Source organism: Synchiropus splendidus, chromosome 6 (assembly GCF_027744825.2).
Source record: "Synchiropus splendidus isolate RoL2022-P1 chromosome 6, RoL_Sspl_1.0, whole genome shotgun sequence".
In the NCBI taxonomy this organism is placed as follows: Eukaryota; Metazoa; Chordata; class Actinopteri; order Syngnathiformes; family Callionymidae; genus Synchiropus; species Synchiropus splendidus.
Window position 1 is genome coordinate 14,483,172 of NC_071339.1, and position 23,799 is coordinate 14,506,970.

The following is a 23,799-nucleotide window of genomic DNA, read 5'->3' on the forward strand; positions in this document are numbered from 1 at the left end:
AGAGAGATGACCAACTCAGAGAACAACCAAAAATCCTGACAGCTAACTGAGAGACGTTGGTGATCTGGCAGTGACGTAGAGAAGTGACGACAAAGTCTGTGTGTAAGACTTGCTTGTTCGACCAGATACACTTGTCCCATACTGGATATTAAAATCAAAATCACAATGATGATCTTTGATCTGAACCATGAAATCCAATAATTAGTTATGAATAGAGACGCACTCTGAGAGCACAAACCTCAACAGGGATGTTTTCATTCATAAACAACTTGAAATTTAAAAGCAACTTTTCCTCCATGTTAAACATTAATATTCACAAAGAGATGAACCTTGTGAGTGAGTCTGGAAAACATGTCCCATATTGATGACATCACTGTTGGGTTCAGTCCATGTCAACACAGAAAAGTGGACCAAGAGAGAGTGGACGCTCATGCGGTAACAGAGAGTCGTGGTCTGCAGGTTCCCGGACTGAGCTGAACGGGTTGGGACCAGCAGTAGAACAATAAGGATCCAGGGTTCAGTTCACCGAGGAGACAGAGGTACCACAGAAGTCGGGTTCAGGATGGAGAGGGATGACTCACCATTTGAGTCTGAACTCACTAGGAGGTGATGAGTCCTGGAAGTGGACCTTGTCATGTGATACTTCATGGGGTACCGAGGCTGTGTTGGGTGCCAACAAGAAAAATAAAATGCTGTGAAGGAACTTTAATATTCACAGCACGAGTGAGATGTTGGTGGACAGTGAGGACATCATCCATTGAGCTGCGAGGCCCTTCTGTCTCCAGGAACAGCAAATGTGAGGTGGCAGTGCATTCCGAACCTGAACACCAAGAACAAACTCCCATGTACTCCTCTGTTCTCTGGCTCACCTTGCTGAGCTCCTGCTTGGTATTCCTCAGCCGTGATGGAGTGCAACACAAGAGCTTCCTCCCCTCACCAAATGTCACTGGGATTTCAGCGTCAGCAGCGAGTTTCCTCCCAGTTGACAAACCCGAAGTTCACTAGAAGCTCAAGATTAAACCAAGTTTCAACTTTCCACAAAACACGCCGCCATCTTCCCACTTCTCCTCGTCTCCCTGTGGCAGCAGACTCGCAACACTTTGAAGATGAGCTGTAGGGCATGAGCCGCAGCCCTGGGAGGCAGGTACGTGGAGGAGATTGGAAACCCGCGCTGAGTGAGGAGAAAAACAAACATGCCGTCAGTCACACGAGCTCTCTGGCCCTCCCTGTTGGCGGGACTGTGTCAGTGGGCCACACTGTTGCTGTGGCTGTTTGTGAGATGCCGCTTGTGTTGACTGGTTTGTTTACTCCGCCTGGTGGACACTCGCTGAACCACAACTCTTGAAGGCCTGAAGGGAACCAAACATGAAGGAGACGGAAGAGAATGGACCAGGGTTTCAGGACCAGGGGAAACAGTGTTTAAAAAATAGCTTTAATTTGTCTAAGCTTTTCAATTGAAGTTTTATTTCACAATCATTAGCCGACACAAGTCATTTACCCACCAGAAAATGTTATGTTCATTCCCTCATCGCTTGCTGTGATTTTGAATTCCAGTTCCCTCCTCGTGCTGGTTGAACTTTATCTGGTTTCTAATCTGGCATCTTCAACTGTGCTGATGATTTACTCTCATAATTTATTTTTCCTGACTGGGATTTGACATCAAACATTAATCAGACCTGTAAAAAACATAAATTTAACATCATAATAATTGTGCCTCTCTATCCTTTTGACAAGAAAAGGAAAGAAAAAATATACATCTTATTTTATGACATTAGTCATTTTAAATATTTTATCCCCTGTAAATGGTTTATATTCACAGTTCCATATTATTAATATTATCAATAATACATTTCATATAATAATAATAATGAGTTTCTTGAAAAGCTCTATTCACAATATGAACAGCTTTCTAAATGGAGATGAAAACATGATTGCTAAATTTGACTTGTGCTAGAAACCACGTGAACCTTGCAAATCATTTTGGTTATATCTTCATGTCTCTACATTATGATTGTGATCCTCTTTGTGTATTTTAATTTTTTTCCACTTCTCTTTATTTGCATTTGAAATTACTATTAACATATGTTTCTTATTCATAAATGCATTTATATTTACTTTTGCTATCTTTCCTCTTTTTTGCCCTGGAAAAACTGTAATAATAATGATAATAATAAAAAAAACAAAAACACAATTATAAATTATTTGTATTATTATTACTACCATTATATATAAATTATATTATATAAAAAATATGTTATTATTTTTTATTATTATTTTATAATGTATGATAATAAATATACTAATAATGTATATAGAAATAACAACAACATTACTATTGTTATCATTTTTTTTATATCATTTTATCCAGTGTGTAATTTTTCACTGGAAGCCTGGAGGTCCTGGCTTCTCATCCGTCCCATTCACATGAAGACACTAAACTGTTCAAAGAAAAGAGAGAGTCGGCATCTGACAGTGTAATAAGTATTTTATTGCATTTTATAATGCCATTGTCAATAATTAGTACAGATTACATGCAACTAGACCTACTGTACAGTTTTTTTATTGTCTGCATGGACAGACACAAGAAGATTCAGGTTACAAATACACAGATATATGTGTGTGTTGTGTGTGAGTGAGTGCGTGTGTGTGTTGTGTATGTGTTTTATACAGCATGAAGGAAAGGGCAGCGACTGGCAGTACATGGCCCCGGTGTCGAGATCTGGGCTCCACGCCCCGTCCACAGCCACTGCCCAGTCCCTGTCCCGCCTCGCACTCGGGTCACACTTTCAGATAACAAGAAACCAAACAAAAAGTATAAAGTGAAACTAAAATAACAAGACAGAGAGTCACCGATTTAAATGTACACACATTCCTAAGGTTTAACCAGAGGAGAGCTGAAGTGGTCATTCGACTTCTTAATACGCACGGGTCCCACCGCCCGAGTCCCAGCCCCTCAGAGCTGTCCCACCACACGCCAGGTTGTCCTTCACGTTGGTCAATGACAGTGGATCAATGGAGTTTTGGAAGTAGCTTGGTGTTGGTTTGGTTAGTGGCACTGGTTTGGTTACAGGGTTTTGGACGCGCAACGCCTTTGGTAGCCAGAGGGGGAGCTGTTTCTCTGAGTTTTGGTTAAAGAGCCAGACTTGGGTCTGGGCCCAGAGGGTGGGGTGGGGGGTGAACCTGGTCACCACCTGTTCGTTGCGTCGGGATCGGCAGCTCTGTGGGTCAGAGGGAGCGGGGTCACCGCGGTGGGGCCTGGAAAAGGACAGACTCCACTTTTGTAGTGCTCGCCGTTTTTAAAGCAAGAGAGGGGCTACATATCAACACGTGGTTTTTTTCTCCAATACTTTTCAGAGTTTTGGTCCTGTCGTTCAGAAAAAAAGTCCTTCTGAGGTATCGATACATAACGAAGTCACTTTTTTTGAGTTTGTTTTCTTTCCTTAAAAATGCATAAATGCAGTACAGAGACAGAAAAGTATCAAAATAGACCTAGCTAAGATAAATATACAAACAGGTGTCATCTAAACCACTGATCTAGCTTCAACTCTTCTTTTTTTTTTTCTCAAGATAATACACTTCAAAAAAAAAAAAATATCAGCGTCCCAGACGTTTAATGCAGAACTGAAAATCAAAAATGGAAAGAGACGAAACCTGCAGCACTTAATATGATAAATACATAGAGTTCAGCATCAGTGAGCGAAAGCTTTACAACAGAGGAGGGGAAACCAAAATGCCCAGGAGAGAGCAGCGCTAACACACAAGGATACATGGAGCCGAGCTGGAGAGAACACAAGTGGTGACCTGTCGACAATCTTTAGAAAACAGGTGTACCTTAAAGCACGTCTGCAGCAGTTCCTCTGGGTTTTGAGAGCAGTAGTGATGAGTTTAGTCCTGGCGGTGTCTCGGCGAGTGCCGTGGTGACGTGGTCTTTGGAAAATCGAGTGGTCAGAGCCTCGTTTCAGCTTCCACAACACTCTCAGAGACAAGGTAGACGCTCGAATGGTGGTCAAAGGAGAGGTAGTCGTTTGGAATTCCAAGAAAACATTGTTGTGTTTTTTGGGCTCAAGCAGATGAGTTTGGGAGTCCGGATCAGTCACGTGACTTTTGGTGAAAATAGTATCTAGTTCAGTCTCTGGTTTGGCTTGTGTTGAACCGTTTTAAAGGAGGTAGTGTTATTTTTGGTTTTTTTAAATCGGTGATGTGGGTGGGACATTGCAGGATGACATCTCTCGCCGCGCGCGACACACATGTGGGTCTGAGCGGCAGCTTGGCTTCAGTCTGCAGGTGACTCGCCGCCGCGGGCTCCTTTGAGTACCACCAGCTCCGGGTGGGAACACAGTCCGGCCTGAGTGTGGGAGAGACGGGGGTTAAGTGCTTCTTCTCTTCCCTGGTGTAACAGAGTCGTTTTGGCCTCCTCCCTAAAAGCTTCTCCAAATTGGCTTCACACACTTTGGTTTTTGGAATGGTCCGCACTGTCAAGTCTGAGTGGAAAAATTCGAAACAAAACTTGTTTTCTTTTGGCCAGGAAAATAACAACTACAGGGTTTTTGGTTTTCTATGTTTTCTTTGGTTACCTGTAACAAAAATAAAATGGGGAGCAGGTAGGTTAAAAGAAAGTTTGGCATGGCGATGTTTCAGATGAGAACACAATAGAACTATCAGGTGCTCAACCTTCAACACAAACTCACACAGTGATTCGCAGAAAGCTTCTACACAGTAACCAGCAGAGCAGAGTCGCCACGTTTGGTGTCCCGCACAGAGTTCCCCCTCTGTGGGATGAGGTATTCTCTGACCGCACATATATTCTATTTATATATCTTAAAGCATTACTGATACCACTAGAACACAAGTGATTGACAGACAAAACAAAACTTAAATAATGTGTGTGGAGAACGGCAACTTTTAAGTGCTATTTCCAAATGTCCTGCCTGCTACACTCTGGACTGAGACTTTTTGAGGGGTGAGGGGGGTCACAAGTTAATACTCTCTTTTTCTGCCAATACTTGTTTGGAATGGTGTGTATGAAACAAAAAAAACAAAACATTGGAACTCAACACCACTGTGGAAATATTCGATCCTCAAAAGTAAAAGACAAAAAAAAAATGAAAAAAGCTACCACATATTTTTTCTTGTTATAATCCATGTTCATTTTTTTAGTCCTCCTCGGAGCGTCGGGAGACGAGCACCCAAGACCTTTTCCTTCAGTCTTTGAGGGCTCTAGAAGAGTGTGTGTCACAACGTCCGTCCGGCCAGGGGCGCCGGCGCGTTGGAGGTAATCTTTGAAAGCTCTCGTCCTCCTTTTCTATCTTCCCATCTTAAAGCCCAACAGTCTGATTTAAAGCAAAAGTTTAAAAAATAAAACAATAAGGGGAGACGGAGGAGAGGCAAACTGGTGACTGCTCCGGGTCTATTTACACTTCATCCTGTCCGTGTGGTCCGACCCAGCGGCGTTCTGTCCGGCTGGCCTGAGACAGAAACGCCGAGCGACAGGATCTGGAGCAGAGCATGTTGGTGGGTGTCGAGTGGTGTTGCACCTTGCGTCAAAAAAAATAAAAAATAAAAAAAGCGCAGAGGTGAAGCTCCAGGAATCTTAAAAGAGGTCGTCCAACCCTGTTTGGAGTTTCTCACTGTCTTTCAAAACAAAAATCTTTTTTTCTCTTCTGGCGTTAAAGTGTTGTTGTTCCTCTGGACAGCGACCGCAGGCCCCGCCCCCGGGTCCAGCCACGTGGGCTCTATTCCAGCTCCTCTGTGGGAAGGTCCTCCTCCAGGTCGCGGTCGTCGCTGGACAGCGGCAGGCTGTGAGTGACCCCCGCCAGGAGGGAGACGGGCCGGTGGTCCTCCTCCACCTCGGTGGGCTCCTCCTTTACATGAACCTGGTGGCTGCATGACAGGCAAGACAAGTGAGGGTGAGACAGGCCATGCATCTCATCGTTCAACCTATTTTTTACATGTATATATTGTTTTTGCTTCATCACATTAAATAGTTTCTAAAATGCTTAATGATACTGAATAGAAACAAGGTATTAAATGAATGACGAAATCACAACCCTTACTTCATTGAAAATACCATGAAAAAAAGAACAAATATTTATTATGAGTATAAATGAGTTCCATTTTACATTTTGTTTTCGTGTCTTTAGATTTAGTACATTTCATGTTCAGGAGTTTGATGCTGACGTTGACACTGAACAAGTGTATTTTATTTTGCATGTTCCATATCTGAAATTTATATCTTTCAAATATAGTGCACTTTATATTCTTCTTTGTTAAAAAACAAAATAAAAAAAAAAAATCCCAATATGTTAGCTTTTACATTCGATATTTCAAATCCTGCAGCTTTTCCGGTGAAATCTTTGAAGCTTTGAGAGCGACTTCATAAAGCTGACACATAATAAGAAATGAATCCAAGGCTGAGGTTGAGGATGAAGGCATCAAGACAACTGGGTCATTATAAATAGGTTTCAGTTTGCTTCCGGCTCGGGTTACGGTTAGCCATTGGTTTAGGATGGTTAGGTTTAGGGCGAGAGGCTGGGGAAAGCGGGATGGCAATAAGAGGTCCTCACAGAAATAGCATGCGTGAGAGCGTGTGTGTGTACCTGTACTGTTGAGGGCTCAGAGTGGGGCTGCAGCTGCCGTTGCTGTTGACCTGCTCCACAGTGGAGCTGACATCATCGTGGCCCACGTGCAGCATGTTGAGGCTGGCCGCTGACGGAGGGGTCACCAGTTGGGGGCTGTTGAGCAGGGACAAACTGCTCTCTGCCAGAGCAGCCTGGACGTGGGGCAAAAACGCACAAAGTCAGTGGGAAAGGAAACTAGAAACTCTATATATCCATAAGGGATGTGTGAGGAAGGGAGACAGTAGCTATAGTATCAGACGGACCACTAGAGGGCACTTCTACACAACTCTTGTGTCCAACTGCAGCCGCTACACGGAGGCGGGTGAGGATGTTTAAGGTGGATCCCAAACTGAAGGTCTGTCGCTGAGCAGTCTGGTTTGCATCCTTAAAAGCCCCGTGTGAGTGTGTGTGTGTGTGAGAGAGGGGGAGGCAGGGGGTGGGAGGTGAGGTTCATGAGGAGAGGGAGGCTGAGTGAGCGTCATTAGGGAATCTACTAATTATAAAAAGGAATGGATATTAGTGCCCTTGATGGTGATTGGCTGGATGGCAAGTGAGGGTGAGGAGGGTATGAGGGGCAGGAACAGAGGAGCGGGGGCTTTCTTACCTGGTAGCTGGCGTTTAGGGATCCGAAGCCCAGGCCTGAAATCATGTTTTTTACCAGAGTGGGACTTCTGCACACACACAGAGAGGCAGAGGTGTCACACACTAAACACTGTCACCGACACAACCTGACGGAGCAACACACACACACACACTGCTGTGCAGTGCACAGTTGGAGGAACATCTGTTCACTCAGTTTGCCCCTCGTGCATCCAGCTGCTAACCAACGTGTCCACAAACAAACACACATGCCAGTCGCATGTTAGTGCTCGACTGCTGAGCCACAGAGGAACAGGCCGGGGCCTCACATCGAACGTGTCAGTGCGTCCTCGTACCCGGTCATCTTTGGTGGTCTCCTCTTTTGGTACTCGACTTCATCAACGGTCCACACCGCCCCCTTCACGTTCTCCACACGAACAAAGCACTTGTGCAGACTCAGGTTGTGGCGCACGGCATTCTGGGAAAATACAAACAAACCAAACATTCATTCATTGCTTTTCAAGTCAGGTGATACAAGTCCCAAAAACCTGAATCTCAAAGCGCTTTGTTGATCATCACAAGACTTAATACCACTGGCATCACATTTCAGCAAACAGTGGGTGACAGTTTCAACATTTCCACACAAGGCCTCTTCAGCGAGTCATATTCCCTCCAGCAGAAATCTCACTCTCTAACATGACGGAGTCAACGATGGCAAAGAAAGAAATAAAGCTTGAAGATCTGCAAAAAATTTTCCTTAGTTTGTTTTCAACCACATTAGTAGTTATTTAAAGAACTTCAATACTATTACTACTACAACTTATACTACTAATACTGACAATGATATAACAATTTTCGTAACCATACTTAATAATAAAAATGTATGAAGTGTATGAATTACACATACAATATTTAATACAAAGGCAGAAACTAATATATATAGACAAACTAACAATAATAACACAACAACATTATTATTAACAATAATATAATAATAATAATAATAATAATAATAATAATAATAATAATAATAATAATAATAATAATAATAATAATAATAATGCAAACTAAAATGAGACATCCAAAGCAGCTCGGTGATGAAGCAGAATTGGAGCTGGTTTTTGCTCTATTCATCTTCCTGGCTCCTAATTCTCAACAGCGAACCTTAAGTTCCTCTTCAGTCACCTCCAGATAAGAACAGGGCCGCTCTCTCTATCTCGCCGGACGCGTTGTTCTAATACAAGGCAGAGCTTTTCTGGTTTGTTTTATCTCCCAGTTTTGTGATCAGTCATCATCAGCCCGCACACACACACACACACACGCGCGTGTGCGCACGCACGCACGCGGGCAGGAGAGCAGACACGCTGCTATCTCCGTCTCCCCCCCAGGGACAGGCCTCCCTTTTCATCTGCTATTTGTAGTTTGTTCATGCCCAATTTCATTACCAATTTTAATTCGTCTATAATTAAATCCTGCATATTCTCTCTGACACGCTGTTCTAAGCCGAGAGGGAGGGACAGGCCAGGCATGCATCATTCCTCGCCGTAATTACACACACACACACACACGCGCGCACAAACACATACACGTAATTACACAAGCCATAATCAGCAGAGGAACCCTTTCTCCCCGCGTCCCCTCAACCCCCGAGCCGCCATGCTAAGTTTTGTAAATGAGTCTGACCCCAATCTTCGCCTGCCACCCTGGCAGTACAAACACACACACACGTCAGACGCACGGCGCGGCGGCAGCCGCACTATTTGCATTCGCCTCCGTGATGAAAGCCTAATTCTCTCAGTTAAAACATTAACAGTCATTTACAGTGGGTCACGGTGCAGCCGCCACTCATCTCCGCGGCAGCAGGCCCGAGTCTGCCGTGGGTCCACCAGTCTGGCCCTACTGTCACTTTGGTGACTTGTTTGTCAGCTACACCCTCAGAGTGAGAACATGGGCCGACGTCTTCCTGCCTCTGCTCCAGACAGCCTTCAGTGAGTCGACTGTATTTACTTTTAAAATCACAAGTTCTATCCATTCAATGAGCTGATATGGAGAGACATTACAGCAACATTAATAATGAAGCAACATGAAGGACATTTAACAGACAAACACATTATTGCTAAAATAACACTGAATAAAAACAAAACCTGTCTCTCAAAAAAAACAAACTGCTGATGTCTTTGGCCAGGTCCAAGCCCGCATCGAAACTGACTCTGCTTTGAGTGTTTTCACTGAAGTGTCTTTAATTCAACACACACAATGAAGAAAAACAATCTTATGAAATGTATCTTATATTTAAATCTTAAATTTTCATTTTTTAATTGAACATTCTCCATATAAATCATAAATACTGGAAGATACTGCTCAATATCAGTATATTCTCTCCATAGATTTTATAGCTCTAAATTGTTTTTTTATATTTTAAAGCATAAGAAATACAGATAACATAAGCATGAAAAAAATATGAATTAAAAAAAGAACAAAGAAAAAGTTTAAAATTGTTAATGAATGACGAAAAAAAGTGCATTTTCTTTAACAGTTTTTTGCTTCATGGGGGCCACATGAATACAGGCCAAGGGCCACACTTTGCTCGACTCTGGTCCAGCCCATGACTCCTCTCCAGGATCAGTGTGCAACAGAGAAGAACAAAAGTCTGTGCTTCATTATTAAACCAGAAGTCTTCTGCTTCAATATTCTCTCTCACATGAACCTCTCTCTCCTCCTCTGCTTCTTTTGGATCTTCTTAATTCTCAGTCCCGTCATCTCTCTGATCAATGACCGGCTGACACGTCTGCTCTCCTCATGAAATATAACGGCTTATTAAAGGACATACATCTGCCGCCGCTGCTGTATAAATACATGAGGACACACGCTGCTATTTTTAAAGGTCTGGGGGGCCAACGGCACAGGAGCCCGCATTAATAGTTAAAATTCATAAAAGTCAGATGAGGGGGAATAGATGTGTTTTTTAACCCTCTCTAACCCCGGCCCCCTCCCTCCCTCTCCCCCGCCCAGGTTCAGGACGATTAGAAAGGAGGCCGGGTCTCATCTCACTTCTCCGCCTGCATCTCTCTCTCGCTCCCCCTGGAGGAGCTGACACTCAAATTAGTGTGAGATTTCTGCAGAAATGGGTCAGCACCTACAACGCTGGGATCAGTCCAGGTGTGTGTGTGTGTGTGTGAGTGTGCGTCCGCCACAGCCTGCTATGTCCGTGCCATTAATGAGCCGGTGTAGCGCCCTGGCTAAGTGAGGTTGTCTCTCCATGAACCATGCTGGAGGTGAGAAAATTGTTTAGACCCCCGAAGAGAGCCGGAACAGAGAGGGGAGCCAAGTGACTTTCCTCATGAAGGACTTTCCTCAGTCAGTTTTCATCCGTCCTGTTGAACCTCTATTTGGGTGAAATTTTCAGTCCAGACTGTTTCCCCTTGTGGGCGGGTCAAGGATCCTGGGGTCTTATTCACCAGTGACGGGAAGATGGAGCCAGAGCTCCACAGATCATGAAGAGCTGAGCCAAAAGGCAGTGCTCTTTGTCTCTCCCCAGGCTGCGACCACCAACTGTGCGTACTGAGAGAGCTGGATCTCAGACCCGAGGGGCAGAAATGGGTTTTCTTCTGAGGGAGGCAGGACCCTCCATCACAGACTCACTGTAGAGCTGCAGCTTCACATCCAGAGTTACACCCATTGGTCACATGACTGACCCGCTCACACACACAGCTGGTTTCAGAAGCACATCGTACCTTCCATGTGGCCGTGTTTCTCCTGAAGTAGGCGAACTTTCTTGTAAACCAGTTGTAGATCTCATTGAGGGTCAACTGTCTATCTGGAGACTCCAGAATGGCCTGAGGACGGGAGAGAAACACAGGTCAGGACCAGAGCAGACCAGAGCTTGAGGCCGATAGAGAGAATCCAACTCACGTGACGTATGAGAGAGGCGTAGGTGAAGGGAGGCCTGACATCAGCGTTCTTGTAGAACTCACAGTTCTGAGCCAGCTCTGAGAATCAGCAGAGGGAGTCAGTGAGCCAAGCAGCAGCAGCTTAGTAACCATCTCATAACTGAGGCATCAGAGAGCAGCTGTGTTAAGCAGCCTCCTTGTGAATAAGAAAAGACGTGTGGGTCTGAAAAACCCACACAACTTGACAACAAAAGTCGACACACCCATGGAACGCTCAGCTGAAGCAAGTACGAACGACAGAGGCTGTCGCCGGTCCTCGGAGATCGGGGCTCACCTGAGGCGATGGGGGTGCAGTACTTGTCGGAGTTACGCCGACGTATGGGCCCGACGCCGTGCGTGTGGGAGTGTTGGTGTAGGCTGGAGGAGCTGATGACTGACGGTCCCTGGCGCAGCGGGGTGATGGGGGTGGCAGCTGAGGTAGGGGGGTGGGGGAGACCCTCTGGATAGGCATCGCTGTCCCGCTTTAACAGAGAGCCAGTGGAAGCCAAGTTCAACTAGACACACAGGCACACATGACATCACTCTGACGGGGCGTCTTTGCTCCGATAGACAAGTCAGTATGACCACACTCTCTGCACCTCAACATTGTTGCCATCGCACAATACAAACACACACACGAGGTGAGCAGAACCAAACTTCAACATGCATTTAAATAATAATCACAATCATCATTACTATTATCACACTACAAAATTTGAAGAAAAATCATGTTTCCTCTCAAAGTGAATCATCAAATATTGTTCAAAATATGTGCATTTTTGTTTCCTTTTTTCATCATAAGAAATCTGTAAAAGCCCAATTATATTAGTCCAATATAAGTTAGGATTTTACAGAACATGAGCAATATTTTTCTGCTTCAGATAGGATGCTTTCCACGTTGAATACTACATTTTCTTTTGTATTTATAATTATATTGTGTGTGTTTTTTGTGTTACTGTTTGTAATAATGTGGCCTGTATGTTAAACAGATTTGTCTTTCTGGTGCATTCAATGATCTTTTTGTTTTCTGTTCTGTCATCACGCACTACTGAAGGTTGCTCTGAGAACAAACTTGGATTCATTATGTAGATTCGGCTCCTGACGGGCCAAAACTGGCCTGTGAGCCAGCAGAACACACACACTCTGAGCAACGCTTGTGTATTTACACACACGCACACACACACTCTGGCTGCAATTAACCCTGTGATTGCAACAACAAAACCACGCGACAGCATGTTTGTAAGACGAGAACACACACACACACACACACACACACACACACTGTGGTGGTGAAAACTTCACGGACCAATACGGACCAATTAGGCAGAGCCGAACCCGACGCACAAACACCGGGGCAGCACCGGTGCTCCCAGTTTTTTTTTTTTTTTTGGGGGGGGGGCTTTAGTTCCCAACTAATGATGACCGCTGTGCCGGTGTGTGCGTTTGTTGTGTAGATAAATGTAAAGTGTGCGATTCCCCACTTCCTCTCTCCAGCATTTAAGCTGGAGGGGGGCGGGGCCCTTTAACAGGTACTTCATTAATGCTGCAGCCATTCCAAATCACCACGGCAACAGTCGAACCCCGCTAATTGAGGCCAAGCATTGTCTCCCCCCTCCACCCCCCACCCACACCCCCGCCGCCGCGACGCTCCTCCCTGGCCCCTCCTCCTTCCTGACCCAGAGGCTGGTCTCCAGCGGTGACAGAACACGCCTCTTCCTGATTTCCCATTAGATGTTAATGGCAGCTGATCCCCCTGCGATCAACACATCACCCAGACACACACGTGCGCGCTGACACACACTCGCTCACACACGGCTGCACCCATTTATATCCCCTCAAATGAAGACACTCTTCCTCTAATTGACAATTAATTTCAACATCTTCATATTTTAATAAGTCTCCTCGTCAATCTGAATAATGAAATATTCATTAGACAGATGCCTAATAACAGCCGCGGCAGCAACACACACACACACACACACACACACATATTAAATTAAAATCAACACAGGCAAGACAAACTGAGTGGGACTTTTCACTGTTTTCCTCTCACTTTTCTTCCCAGTCCAGTCGTCTGCTGACAAAACTTCCACTTGAAAGCTCACAGAAGTGGGCTTCCTGTTCATGACTGAGGAGCTCAAGAAATATTCCTCCACGTTCATTATTTACTTCCTCATTATTACTCCTCATTTTTCACTCAACATTCATTTTTCCAACATTATATAATATTTTCCAATTTTTCCAATATCCAATAATAAGGCCTTCAATGGTTTGTGGGTGGGAGTGACGGGGCCACTCCTCTACAGGGCCCCAGGCAATTCTTTTTTGTTCTTTTTTCAAGTTCATTTTCAGATTGTAAGAGATATTTTTAGCTTGGACGTGTTCTTCTCGAGCTTGTGAGACGCAATTCCAGACCAAAGTGTGTGGGACAGCTTAGCTGCAGACTAAACCAAGGGGTCCTGATCTCGCCACATTTTAGGGGGCTTTGCTCTGAAGTACCACATTTGGTTCTTTTTTTTCCTATTTTAATAATAAATTACTTTCATGTGTTATCATGTACATTTAAATCATGACACCTGTTTATCGTTGTTTTTCCATTTTTCTTTTTTTTTTTTTTTAGCTTTGCAACCAACAAGGTGCAGCATTTATTTTTTTCTGATTATATTGAGGTTGGGTTCTCATGTCCCTTTTTTTCTGCTGCACTATAAATGTTTATTTCCACAGATTAATCCAAATGATTCTAACTCTTAAAAACCTGTTTCTTGATCAACAATTTAGTCAAACCTTCTTTTGGTTTTAGTGCAATTTTGGGTTTCAATGGTGAAACCACAAAGAGAATCAGTAGCAGCGACTGAAGTTCAGTCTTGAAATAGAGCTCTTGTGATCGGAGAGCAGAGTGAAGTGAGAAGAACTCTCTCAACTTCATCATCGACTGACTCTCTGCGGTCAATAGAGGGCGCAGGAAGCAAGCGAGAGGCTCACAGTGGGCTGAGGCGCTCCACTGGGATGTGAAGTTTGGAGGTGTGAGAGGCTTCAGAGGGAACTGGTCATGTGATGGCAGTACTCACTGGTTGGTTAAAAGGCTTTGGCTCCGAGGGGCGCATGTGCAGGTGGGCCATCATGGCCTGGAGTCGCTCGCTCTCTTTCGCCAGCTGAAACGATAAACATCGTTAAGGCGCTATTTACTGAATCAACAAAGACATTCTCATCGTATCAGGGTCTGATGGATGGTCCTGACACAGAAACCGCAGACCACCTCAGGCACGGACCAGAGGAGGCTGACACACGCTCACCTGCTGCTTTCACACGGCTAACTATCTTTTAATGACCGAGAAAGGCTGCGTTCGCCCGCTGGAATCTTCAAGAGCGAAAACATCGGAGGCATCTTCGCTCTGAAAGTGAGTGTGTGTGTCGTGCGCTGTGATGCGACAGCAGCTGCTTTGGACTCATCCACATGCAGCACGACACACATTTCTGCCGAATAAACTCAGATTTGTTTGATGATGATTGGAGCTCCGAGGTCCAAGTGTTTCACGGGACTGAAAGGTTGGTCAGCTGACATTACATAGGAAACAACCCACGCTTCACCATTGTTTCAGCAGATCGCAAAGCAACACTTGCCCACAAATGGTAACAACATATTTAAATACATTTCTATATTGACAGTGAAAGGTTTCTGAAGAAAGCAACACTCGCTACTCACACAAACATAACATATAAACAATGCTGTAATAAACATATATATTTTTTAATTTCAGTAAATATTCACATTTAGATATTTTAATATATGTCAGCTGATGACTTTTTTAAACAAGTTTTGACTAATAATAATAATTTAACAAAATTATCAAAACATTAATGTGAGCCCAAAAATTTCTCTCATCAATCAGACACACAATAAATCTGAATCTGCATTGCAAACTTGAAGCTTCACTATCACACTAAACAGTCCTGCACTCGATCATTAGTAAGGACATCAAGCATTAGAAGTATGAAAAATTGGGCCAATTATTATTATTATTATTTATATAATTATTTGGTTTATGGCAGTAAATTTCAGAGAATGTCATTTTAATAATTTTATTTTAAGGTATTCGTTAATAAACCAACAAGCTCCAACATGTAAGCAGTAGTACGTCACCACAAGTTTACCTACAGTCAATCGGAACTTTTTTCTGAATGGTTTTAGCGTCTCAGAACTCGTAGACCAGTGTTCTCCTTGTTCCATGTACTGAGGTATAATTACCTAAGTGCATGGCAGTGATTCATTAGTCAGAGCAGTGAAATAATTACAGCCACCTCGCCATGGAAAACAATAACTGCTCCAGTTCCTGGTTTTCTACCATCCAGTGAAGGTGACACTTGCAGCAGCCAAGAGGTTCATTGTGCAGTAAATATGTCATTTTCCTTCATAATGTCGCTCACATCATCATGATGTAGCCGAGTCTACTTTCTTTTTATAGTTTTCATCAGATGATGAAAGACTTTGTGGCTCTCTCTGAGCCTTCTCACTGTCGTACGTGAAGACCGGTGTAAACCAACGCCACTGCGACTGATGTAGTAGTGGGAATCACTCAAACATGTCCATTTCTAGCTGCTCCTCTGTCCTTCCTCTCCTCGCTCCCTTCCGCCTCTTCAGCTGGTGACCAGAGCAGCTTTATAATTGGAGAAGCGATGGCAGCTTCCCTGCTGACTGCTCCTCTTAAATTACAAGCTCCACTGCTCTCAATAAACAGAGCTCTGCCTCAGACAAGTTACTGCCACTGACCGGCTGAAGCGCTCCTCATCGCTTTGTTTGGGAGCTGATGAAAATGAAGCCTGGGAGTGTGTGTGTTTGTGTGTGTGTGAGCGAGAGGGAGAGTGAGTCAGTGAGTGTGTGTGACAGAGAAGGTGTGACCGTGTGTGTGTTCTCATACTTCTATCTTTGTGAGAACTGGTATGAGCTTTTCATCAACAAAGTGAGGACATTCACTTCTTTAACCCTCATTTTGAGGCTGAAAACCTCAAAATAACCAGGTCAGTCTCATCAGGTTTCAGTTTGGTTGAGAGTCCTGGTAAAGATTAGCCATTTATTATGGATGGTTAAGCTAAGGATGAGAGGCTGGGGAAAGCATCATGGCAATGAGAGGACCCCACAAGGACAGAGGTACACACTTGTGTGCGTGAGCTTGTTTATCCTACTTTGAAGTCCTGACAGAACACCATCCTTGTGAGGACTGTATGACTTTGTGGGGACATTTAGTTGCACCTCATGAGGTGAAGCCACAATTTGAGGATGAAGAGTTTCAGAGTCCTGGTTTTGGATGGTCAGGTTTAAGGTGAGAGGCTGAAGAAAACATGTCAATGACAAACCTCACAATGTCCCCACTAGATAGAAATACAAACGTGTGTTGCCTGCGCGCGCGTGCGTGTGTGTGTGTGTGTGTGTAGGAGCGTGCACCAGCTTCCCACCTGTATCTCCAGTTGCTGTACCACCTGCATCTGAACTCGACACTGGGCAGTGCTGCGGTCATCGAGGGCGTGCTCATTGTTCAAGTGCCTGCAGCAGAGAGACAGAGAAAGAGAGTGAAATGTGTGCCAAACTGCAGGCACGTGGGCCGACTCTGGTCCGACCAGTCACTTTACGAGAGCACCTGGACTGCACTTGTTTACTTTAGACACTTGCAGTGAAAACATGCTGGTGTTAACTGGGGCCTTTTAAGTGCCTTCAAATGTGGGTGAGTTTCAGCGTGTTTTCTGTCTGTGCCCCCTGCCTGCCACCCTGTCAAGCCATGAGTCTCCACCCCCCAAGGACAAATATATTTGGACTTGAATGAGAAGTGTGCAGGGAAGTGTCTGCGATTTTGAGTCCAAACAAGAACGATGTTTCCAAATTTCTTCAACACAACACCAGGTGAAGATGATGGTGAGAAGCGTGTTGCACCCACGGCCAGACGGGGCGGGAGTTTAGTCTGATTCAGCTCGGAGTTGAGACGGAACAAACCTCACCTCTGCTGTTCCGTTTAGTTACCAGATGAGTGCGTTATGGACTGTTTCGGCATGTCGTAGATAAATCATAATCCTGGAAGTTTATTTTGTCTGGTGGAGGAGGCAGCAGCTGTGTTTTGAGTGTGTTTACTTCAGTGGTGCTCAGCGAGCCGTGATCCAAAGAACCACCTGGATATGAGCTCATGTGTTATCGCACAAAGCCTTATCTTGAGACTCACTAAACTCAACTCCACTTATTAACCCTGGTGTGTGTGTGTGTGTGTGTTGCTGCATGTGTGCCTCAATGGTGGCGCTGTTTGTTTCCTTGAATTTGGGAGGACCCGGGACCTTCTGATCTTTCCCAGCACACCCCTCCCTGTCTCGCTCCTCCACCCCTTCTCTCCTCTCTGCCGTGGCCAAGGTTATTGGCAGGTTGCTGTTGTGTGTTTGCGCGGATCGGCTCGTCGAGGTGCCAGCGTCGCAGACTTTTATTAGATCCCGATGTTAGGTTTCAGATCCGAGAAGCCAAAAGAAGTTTAGCAAATCAACACGCCAGTGTTTGGAGTCAGAAAGTTAGGAAATACCAGGCGCAGACTTGAAATGAAAGAAAAACAATGATGTCATGCTGTGGCTAATCCCGGCAGATAGACGGCTCAACACAAGTGCATGATAATATTAACAAAAACATGATCTCACTCTTGCTCCAGCTCTGTCCGCTTCTTCAGCCCCTGCATGATGGACTCTCACCCCCCTCCCTCCACTCCGAGCCGCCCCCCTCGCTCCTTCCCCAGCTCGGCAGTAAACAGTAGCTGGGATTTTTTTTCTGGATCTGTCCCGACAATGAGGCTCTGTTTACTCCTCGTAGCGCTGGCAGACAAGGCTTTAACCCACATTACACCCAACTCCATCAACCACAGCCCGAGCGTTCTAGCAGAAGACGGAGAGTGGGAGGAGGAGAAGACATTCTAGTGTCCTCCTCTGTTCCTCCGCTCTCCCTCCTGGGGAGATGACTAAGACTGGCTCCGGCGGAGAGCATCGCTGGACTTAGAGCATTATCTGTCACCGGTTCTTCTTTTTCATCTGCTGCTTCTCTCTCGTGCACGCTCCCTCCTCCCCCTCCTCCCATCTGCCCCCGGGCTACGTGAAATGAGACACCAAACAACAGCTTTCCTCTCCAAACTTTCCCAGCCTGCCTCGCAGCTTTGATCTGCCTGTCTGATGCCATCACAATCACTACACACACTTTTATGATAATGTGTGTGTGTGTTTGTGCGCGCATGTATTTCATCACCCGGGCATATTAATATCCCCCTTGTTTAACTAGCTGCAGAGGTTCACATTGATAATGACAGTAGGAGATTGTTTAGAGCTTCATTAAAAGCGTGTGAAGCCATCATTAGCGGGCAGAGTGCCATGGGATGTCAGCTGTACGCTTTGCCACAGAAGAGGAGGCAGCAGGAAGTCACGGCCGGGCGCAGCGGCGGCCCCCACAAATTGACTTGAAACTGGCAACGAGGAAACATGAAATGAAGGAGGAGAAAGAATGTAGCAACACGTCGGCGGCTGAGAAGGAAGAATTGGGCTGGAGGTTTGATCTCTTAACGGTTGCTATGGCAGCATGTGATGTGCACTTGTGAATGTGAGCTCCACCAATATTAAGAAATGTGAGGACAATAATTCACTTTTTCTTAACCCTTTCACCACTGTGGTTCTACACAGGTGGGTTTATTTGGATTTAATGGCTGTAGACTTGTTTAAAAAAGTGCCTTTTTCCCCAAGATTGAATATTTTTTAAATTAAAACAATTTAGATTAAAACAAAAAAACAGTTGAGGCAGGACTTCTGAAATTGAATTTTAAGGGGCTAACACACACAATGATAACAGAGAAGTGTTGATCCTGATGTTTCCTGACCAAGGATGCTACATGATCCTCTGGTGTGAGGTGTCTTCAGAGGGAACTGGTCCCTATAATGGTGGCCTACATTCATAAACATTAACATGCTTTGTGAGATCGAATGTAGCCGATGAAGAGGCGAGGTGACTGAAAATGCAAAGGGCGGAGCAGGGACACACACGTAATGTGTGTTGAGAAGACATTGCAATCGACACCAGATATCTAGCTTCACCTGTGAGTCTCAGACAAATAGGTGCCCCGCCAGCCTGGAGGCTAAAATAAAGCCACTTTCAGAATCACTTTCTAACTCTACCTGATGTGTTGACATGACAGCAGCATGAGGGCCAAGCCTAACTTCACCTGGGGTTTTCAAGACCTTTGCAGAGTTACTGTGACTTGAAATGCAAATCCTTACTTCTGTTTTCCTGGACTTACTTGATAAACTGTCCCATGTCCTCGCACAGCGCTTCACAGCCGGGCCACTTGCACTCTCCATGACCGTAGAGAGGATGGGAGCTGGCGTGCTCCTCGTGACTGCTCAGACACAGGCATGAAAACACACCATTAGTCAACGGTTCACAAATACACAGCCATAAAGAGACGAGTTGTAGGGCAGAAAGCAAAGCGTTAATGGGTCAGACACCAGCAGCAGCAGCAGCATCTGAGTCTGGTTAGCAGTCATTAGCTGGGAGCTCTGCGAGCCAAAAGTGGAGACAGGCATGAAGAGCAGAGGAGGGTCAGTTTCAGAAGCCAGGCAAACACGGGAATTGGTCCAGCAACCTCAGAGGCACTGTTTAAGTCCATGACCTGTCTCTGTTGTCACTAGCTTGTACGCTGCACGTGTGCGTCCTATGATCTTTGATTTCAGGAGTCCGCTGAAGACCAACCATCCTTGACTGATTGGAGGCGGCTGCCATCATGCGCCGGTTGTTCTTTTGTGGTAAGAGTGTGCGCGTCTGTGTGTGTGTATCTCCACATATAAGCTTTTATGTGTGGACAGTTTGGTTTTCATCCATAGAACACAACATATCTGCGCATGTGTGCGTGTTTGTGTGTCAGTAGCAGATGTGGTTCAGACCTGGACTTTTGCCCGCGAACGCTGTCGCCACAGAAACACGCGTATGCGTGTGTGTGTGTGTGTGGGAGCACAGACTGGAATGGGGATTCTCCTGAACGAACATCAGAAGGGTGTCCTAACACAAAACACTTGTCGAGCAGATGGAAACATGGCTCCCTTGCTCCTCCTGATCATGTGTGCGAGCGAGCTGCGGTCGGACGCGCACTGTCTGCGCACGTGTGTGTGTGTCCTGGCGGCGGTTGAGTCAACAGACATGACAACGGCTGGCGACCACATTCCCATTGTTAACACGCTAACGTGCTAAACTATTGCGTGAAGATCCACCTCTGAAAATATTTGGCTCTTAAACGACGACCTGGAGGCTGGATCGTAAATACAACTGCATATATGGTTTTCATGGGAGGCTTTGATGGACTGAAGTCAGATCCTGATTTGGATTCTTCTGCAGATCCTGCTCTTCACCGGGATGAAAAGGAACTCCAGTGCTCTCAAGGCAAAACCTGATGTTGGAGTGTCTTTTCTCTGACAGCACCAAAGTCTCAACGCAACAAACCTATTTTACAGCGTCAACATCATCATGGTGATACACAACAGTGGCTCTGCTCATGTTTCACGGCCCACTTGTTGCCATCTCTGCATGTTTGTGTGTGTGCTGGTGCTACTCACTGGCTGCTGGGGGGTTGACTGCCTTTGGAGTAAGGGGTGACATGGTCGTCTCCGCTGTCTGCTTTGGTGAAGGAGGATATCCACTCAAACAGTCTTGCTCTTAAAAACGGAGACAGGCCCATAAGCAGCTGGTACAGCCGTGGGACAACACAACCCTCACACAAGTGACTCACATCTCCACCAAAGTCAACACAGGGCGCAGGCCTTCTGCACAATCCAGGCATAAGAACATGGGTGTGAGCTCGCTACTGTGAATAAAAGCTAGGCCCTCGATGGAGACGGCTACTGACCCATACATGGAGAATACAGCTCAGCCACCCAACTTTACTTCCTGTTTAACACTGCTAAACACTGGAGAATGCGCATTTGGTGTTTGAGCCAACGTGGACAGATCCGACTGAAATTTTATCACCCTGTGTCCAGTATTAAACGTGACTAAAATGTTACGGATAAATTATAAAACTTTTGATTTAAAAAAAACCCAAAACATATTCTTGCATGTTTCACTGAGCAAAAAAATTCACGAGCCAGAACAGGTTCCAGTGATGAAAAGAGTGAAAGGACCGCCATTACGGCGCAAAGACGAACATCGTTAAAGTGAGTTCAGAAGTGTGAGGATTGATTTCATGATGGAATGAAAAATAGATGAGTGAAAAATGAAAAGGCCCAGTGAGTTTAAATTTAATATTGCTCTCTCAAGAATGAATGATAGTGTTCAGCACCATATGCCACTTCCTGGTTACCCTCCATGATACACTGTTTAGTAGAGTTCATGGACAAGAACCAGGTCAAGAAAACTGTAATTTACCAGGTGAGACGAACTTCTACCACCACCGTCCAACAAACACTTCAACGGTTTATGAAGGAAATATTCAGTTTCAGAGTCCAGTGAAATAACTGGTTTCAACGTGTCCCTGTGCTTAATACAGAACAGAACTAAAATAGGCCGCAGAAAATGGCTACATAAGAAAAGTGTCTTGAAATAAATATTAATGTATTGACCGGTTTTAATATACATTTAAAAAAAAATTAATTCATTTTCTCTTATGTTATTAAAAAAACTATGCATCTTATATATTTTTTGATCTTGTCCTGAAGTCTGTTTACAACACTGCCTTTTTAATGTTGCAAAACACTAGTTCATGATTGGTTAAGAAACATGTCAAACTTCACCTCTCAGTTCTTGGACCAAATCAATTTGAGGGTTAAAGACGGCTGTGGAGCAGTTATATTTCAGATGTATGGAGGGGGTCCACGTTACCTGTCTCTCTTTGGGGTGTGGCTCTGTCCGTTGGACAGGCTGTGGAGCGGGATGTGAGCAGTGGCAGCTTTGGGGAAAGATGAGGTAGAGTTGGAGCTGTTGGTGCTCAAGTCCAGGCCTTCGGCTTGCTTCAGGGCCTCCTCGCTGCTGGGAACCCCGGACACCTCCTTCCACAGCTGCTGGAGGTCCGACGGACACATTGCTGGAGAGCAGAACAGAGCGCAGCATGAGGGCACAGCAAGAGAGGCTGTGACGGACGACGCTTCTGAGGGAGTGGTGAAGAAGTATAAATAACAGCCTAATTGGACAATGCGGCTGTTATTTCATCACATTTCCTCTATTATATTCCAATTTTCTGGGCAAACACGGCGGTCCACCGGCACCGCTGATCCTGTCACTACCACTATTTGTCTGAACAGGGTGGGCGCCCTCTTTGGCTTTCTCCCGTCACAGCTTTGTTATTTCTGCTCCACTTTCACACCGAGAGAGACGCCCAAACGCCACAGTGGACTCCAGCGGATCTTAGCATGCACACACATCAGCGCGGACGCACACTCGGAGACCTTGCAGTAATCCAAATATTATGTCTGCTTTGTCTGCATTCTTCGGAGGTCCCGCCAAAACAAAACTTAAGTGAGTGTGTGTTCATGGATTCATGCTCGTGAATGTGTGTGTGGACACATGTTAGCCGGACAAAAGTGTGGACACACCCAGGAGTGAAAGTGTGAAGTAGCTGAGAGGCTGTTTGAGTGCTTCCTTTTTCAGCTCAAGCAGCCTCAGTAAATTCAAAGAGATCAAGTGGACGGACAGTGGAGATTGTCATAAGGAAAATTTTCCATGTGAATTTGATCTATTGTGTGTGTTTTAGGTCTCCTGTGCTGGTGTTGATTTAAGACTTTCTCGCTCACACTCGCATGCACATGTCATGCTTGTATGTTTTGTGGGGACATTTCATTGACTTCCTTGCTTTCTCCAGCTTCTCACCCTGAACAAACTAACAAACATATTCAAAATTCAATTAGAATTCCCCAGTTATTTTGGAAGTTCTAATCCTCAAATTGAGGCTTAACCTCATGGGGACCGGACAAAAGGTCCCCACAAGGAGGTGTGTTTACACAAATTGCTCCCCACAAGTACAGCTATACAAGATCGTACACACACTGCCCAACAACGTCAGTCCCACCACCCATCGGCCCGTCTGCCCACCAAACTCTTTGAGGCAGAGCATCCGTGGGTGCATTTGTGTGTGTTTAATTATGTGAATTTGTGTGTGTGTATGTGTGTTTGTGTGGCATGGCTGACCAGAGGAATGCTCGAGCTCACGCCTGGCTGAGCCGTCACAATGGACCAGCTCTTTCACACTGCAGGGAAATTCCACTCCGATGCAGAGGGAGGGGGGAGAACAGGAGGCGCAGTAGTTTGCAACTGTCCCAAGAATTGTTGTCGAAATCGCTCTCGCCTCATCCCGACTGATTCCCCTCTGTTTTCTGCCTTCAACAAACCAAGTATCACTCCACTTTTGTGTCGCGCCAGTGCAATTCTTACTTGAGAGCATTCTTTCGAGCGACCTTAATGCCCACGTGCACGAGTGGACAAAGGCCCACATGTTCAGTGAGGGGCGGAGCCGGCAGCATCAACTTTTATCCCCTAAAAACGAAGGGAGTCTGGTGGGCACAGCAATAGCAAACCGATGATGTTCCTGCATCTGGCTAGTCTCAGGCACACACACAAGCAGGCACCTCCTAGCAGGAGGCTTAGTGGCATATTTTACTTATTATCCAAATGAGTACCTTCCACAAACCCACCA

At 45.3% G+C, this 23,799-nt stretch overlaps 1 protein-coding gene across 3 annotated transcripts in view; it reads right to left on the reverse strand.

The window, feature by feature from the left end:
- Nucleotides 1-2,480: 2,480 nt before the first annotated feature.
- The window catches only part of foxp4 (forkhead box P4), an 80,729-nt gene continuing 59,410 nt past the window's right edge, over nucleotides 2,481-23,799 (reverse strand). For 2 of the 3 annotated variants that reach the window (XM_053869355.1, XM_053869353.1), the window contains exons 7-18: nucleotides 21,993-22,194; nucleotides 20,732-20,830; nucleotides 19,423-19,521; nucleotides 16,577-16,664; nucleotides 14,194-14,277; nucleotides 11,421-11,640; nucleotides 11,109-11,185; nucleotides 10,931-11,032; nucleotides 7,553-7,674; nucleotides 7,222-7,288; nucleotides 6,597-6,769; nucleotides 2,481-5,880 (exon numbers count right to left, since the gene is read on the reverse strand). In XM_053869355.1, coding sequence (XP_053725330.1) covers nucleotides 5,733-5,880; nucleotides 6,597-6,769; nucleotides 7,222-7,288; nucleotides 7,553-7,674; nucleotides 10,931-11,032; nucleotides 11,109-11,185; nucleotides 11,421-11,640; nucleotides 14,194-14,277; nucleotides 16,577-16,664; nucleotides 19,423-19,521; nucleotides 20,732-20,830; nucleotides 21,993-22,194 — 1,481 coding nt within the window. In that variant the 3' untranslated portion in view covers nucleotides 2,481-5,732. The remainder of the gene's footprint in view (nucleotides 5,881-6,596; nucleotides 6,770-7,221; nucleotides 7,289-7,552; nucleotides 7,675-10,930; nucleotides 11,033-11,108; nucleotides 11,186-11,420; nucleotides 11,641-14,193; nucleotides 14,278-16,576; nucleotides 16,665-19,422; nucleotides 19,522-20,731; nucleotides 20,831-21,992; nucleotides 22,195-23,799) is intronic. The other variant, XM_053869354.1, reaches the window with a different exon arrangement.